The 3,275-nt window shown below is 35.0% G+C and overlaps 1 protein-coding gene across 1 annotated transcript in view; it reads right to left on the reverse strand.

Moving 5' to 3' along the window:
* The window catches only part of LOC103597636 (small subunit processome component 20 homolog), a 94,753-nt gene that overhangs the window by 87,503 nt on the left and 3,975 nt on the right, over positions 1-3,275 (reverse strand). The window contains 3 exon segments of the mRNA XM_008581502.1: positions 24-179; positions 638-775; positions 2,857-2,944. Coding sequence (XP_008579724.1) covers positions 24-179; positions 638-775; positions 2,857-2,944 — 382 coding nt within the window.

Genomic DNA, 3,275 nt, shown 5'->3' on the forward strand with positions numbered 1-3,275 from the left:
CATCCTTAAAAATTAGAACTTACTTGCAAACATTCAAAAAATGCACCAAAATTTTCCTTGTAGATGTACTGCACAGTGGACTTGACCATGTTTTTCAGTGTTTCTCCAACTAAAATCCATGGTAGCTGAGTTTCTGTTTCAGTAACTGGTCCTAGCTTTTGCAAAATTAGTTTCACTGCCTGTGGGAATGCAAGTCATTAAAACTGACACATAAACCCTTATTTTTAAGCAGTAAACTGTGATTTACCACCCTGATTATATTAGCTACCTTAAAAATCTGGAATAATCAAGGATATGGCAGCTTTGATAATCAAGTTAGCTATGTGTCCCAAAAGGAATTTCCAAACTAGGATGGGAAATTTTATAACTGTCCCCTCCCCACCCACCCTTGCCCAATAATCAATTTATGTTACCTCCTAATATTCAGGATGAAGACAGCAATGATTTTGTAAGTAAAAATATCTAGTCACCCACGGCCTACATCAGGTAACCACTGCTATTAAGTCCCCTAATGCTCCCTATTTAGTGCTTTCAATTTATTCTAGGCTATCCTCCCTCCATATCACTTGCCTAATTCCTTTCTACTTTCTGTTTAATCCTTCCAAACAGACTCTAAGCACTCCTCCCCGTTACTTACCTGGCCTGTACAGGAGTGAAACATATTTCTAACTCCTTTGCACATTTCAAAGATCAATTGTCCAACTCCTTCTACTTTTTCTGGATGTTCATGAAGATCAAGAAACATTAAATTGAAAAGTGCATTTTTATCAGAGACCTAAAATGAAAAATGGAAATGGAAAATTATATTTATAACATAAACATATCCAAATGAAAAAATCTTATGTTATTCTCCATATTCATATATAAATATACTTAAGAAAAAATTCTGAAAGCAAAAGACATTTGTGATGATATCAAACTACTATCATAGTATACTCTTACTTGGAATGTCACACACAAGAGCAATAAACATTCATTTGAAGGTATGTACGAAGAAAAACTATATAAGGCAACATTCTACCTTTTAAAGTAAATCATATATTTGTATTTAATGAGCATAAAAGAAATTTCATACCAATGTTTTTGTCTTATTATAAAAGTCCTCTAAAGTTTTACCATGGAAATTTTANAGCTTGGGCTTAACAAGGCAAAAAAGAGGCTGGTGGCAGAGGGAAATGACATAGTATGGACCAGGAGACATTTCGAGAGTCCCCTCAATGGAGCCAAAGACCTTAGAGTGGTCCACAAGACGCTTTACAATCTGACTCCCTTACTAATACTTCTCTGGCATCGCTTAATTACTCTCACCCTTACACTGTTCTGCCACCCAGGACTCCTTGCTGTTCCTTGAACATGCCAGGCATGTGCTCAGGATGTTCTCTGCTTCCTAAAATGCAAACTTTGTGAAAAGAGGGATTTTTATCTATTTTATTTGTGATTGTATCTTAAGTGCCTGACACACAGACAGTATTTGATAAATATTCACTAAGTGAGTACCTGAATGACAGAATCAAGAGGATTTGGAGTTCCTAAAGACAACTGGGACAAAAATGCCTCTAAGACACCAAGCCTCAGCAATGGGAAGAATGTTCATATCACTGATAGAAAATGGGCAACCAAATAGGGCCTGGCATATTTATTGACACATGAATGAATATGAAGATAGTTTGGTTTCAGTAATACTCAAGTGAAAAAATCCAGGCTGTTGAAGAAGTCATATAAATTTAGAACTGAGGGGCCTAACTTAGGAGACATAAAAATGACAGCTTTTATAACAACTGAAGTCATAATATCAAATCAACTATATTCCCCAATACTGTGGTTTGAATGTCCCCCCCAAGTTCACATTGGAATTTAACTCCAATATGGTGGTGGAAGGTGGGACTTTTAAAAAGTGACTGGATTGGGCCGGCCCAGTGGCGCACTAGAGAGTGCGCCACTTGGGAGCGNAACTACTATCATAGTATACTCTTACTTGGAATGTCACACACAAGAGCAATAAACATTCATTGGAAGGTATGTACGAAGAAAAACTATATAAGGCAACATTCTACCTTTTAAAGTAAATCATATATTTGTATTTAATGAGCATAAAAGAAACTTCATACCAATGTTTTTGTCTTATTATAAAAGTCCTCTAAAGTTTTACCATGGAAATTTTAGAGAAATACAAATGACACTATGTTGCCAGTTCCTTCTAGGAAACTATTACAGTAATTCCCGTTAACCTCACTGTTCATGTACTTGCTGACTTCAAGTAGATAGCACTTTTGATATATATACACCGAAAGCTACCAAAAACCCAAATAACAATCAAAGAGTGACCCACGTTATATCACATTAATTAGTGAGCAAACAGAAAGAGAAGTACTACATGTCCTCACTCATAAGAGAAGCTAAATACTAAACTAATAAATAAAAAAAAAAGAGAAAGAACGAATGATACCACAATCACAATAATACATCGAACTTTCAAAAGAAGACAACTGAGGTTACCAGAGGTGGGAAGGCAGGGAGGTGGGTAAGGGAGGAACTGGTAAAAGGCCATGAAAAACAATGACATTTTATAATGTTGAATATACTAATTATCCTGATTTGAGTACCACATATTGCACACAGGTATTCAACTCTGTACCCACAGTTACACACAATCAAATGTTACAATAAAATAATAATAATAATAATTAGTGAGCAAAGACTAAACCTTACAGTAAGATATATTCAAAATAGAAACAGGTTTCTGTTTACATATAAAAAAATTAGCCCATAAAAACCACATTAAAAAACGATATCTGCTTTTATTCATCATATTCTGGATGGTTAACTAGCAATAAACATACAAAATATCAGACTAACCTTTCTCATCAAAAAAGTAAAGCTTTCAGCAGCAAAATTTCGTATATGTAGTTTTTTATGAGCCAGAAGTGTACTGTACATGCTATAAATGAGAAAAATAAGACATATTTAATTAATCATAGAATTTTAATAAGGATGTATACTACATGTCAATGATACATCCAACACTGTGCTAGGTATGCAAGGAATACACTGTAGGTATAAAATAAGTTTAAAATCTCATTCCATTACTTAGACACCCACATGTGGAACAGAAGATGAAGGCCAGAGAAGGTAAGAGTCCTAGGACTAGTAGGGCTTGTCTTACAGGAAAGAGTCCATGAAAAGCTGAAACTCATGGCGTGCATATAATTAGGATAAAAATGAGAGCAAAGACAAAGCAGGCAGAAATGATCATGGTCAAGAGATAAGGAGAAGGC

Source organism: Galeopterus variegatus, unplaced genomic scaffold, assembly GCF_000696425.1.
Source record: "Galeopterus variegatus unplaced genomic scaffold, G_variegatus-3.0.2 Scaffold2373, whole genome shotgun sequence".
Classification (NCBI taxonomy): Eukaryota; Metazoa; Chordata; class Mammalia; order Dermoptera; family Cynocephalidae; genus Galeopterus; species Galeopterus variegatus.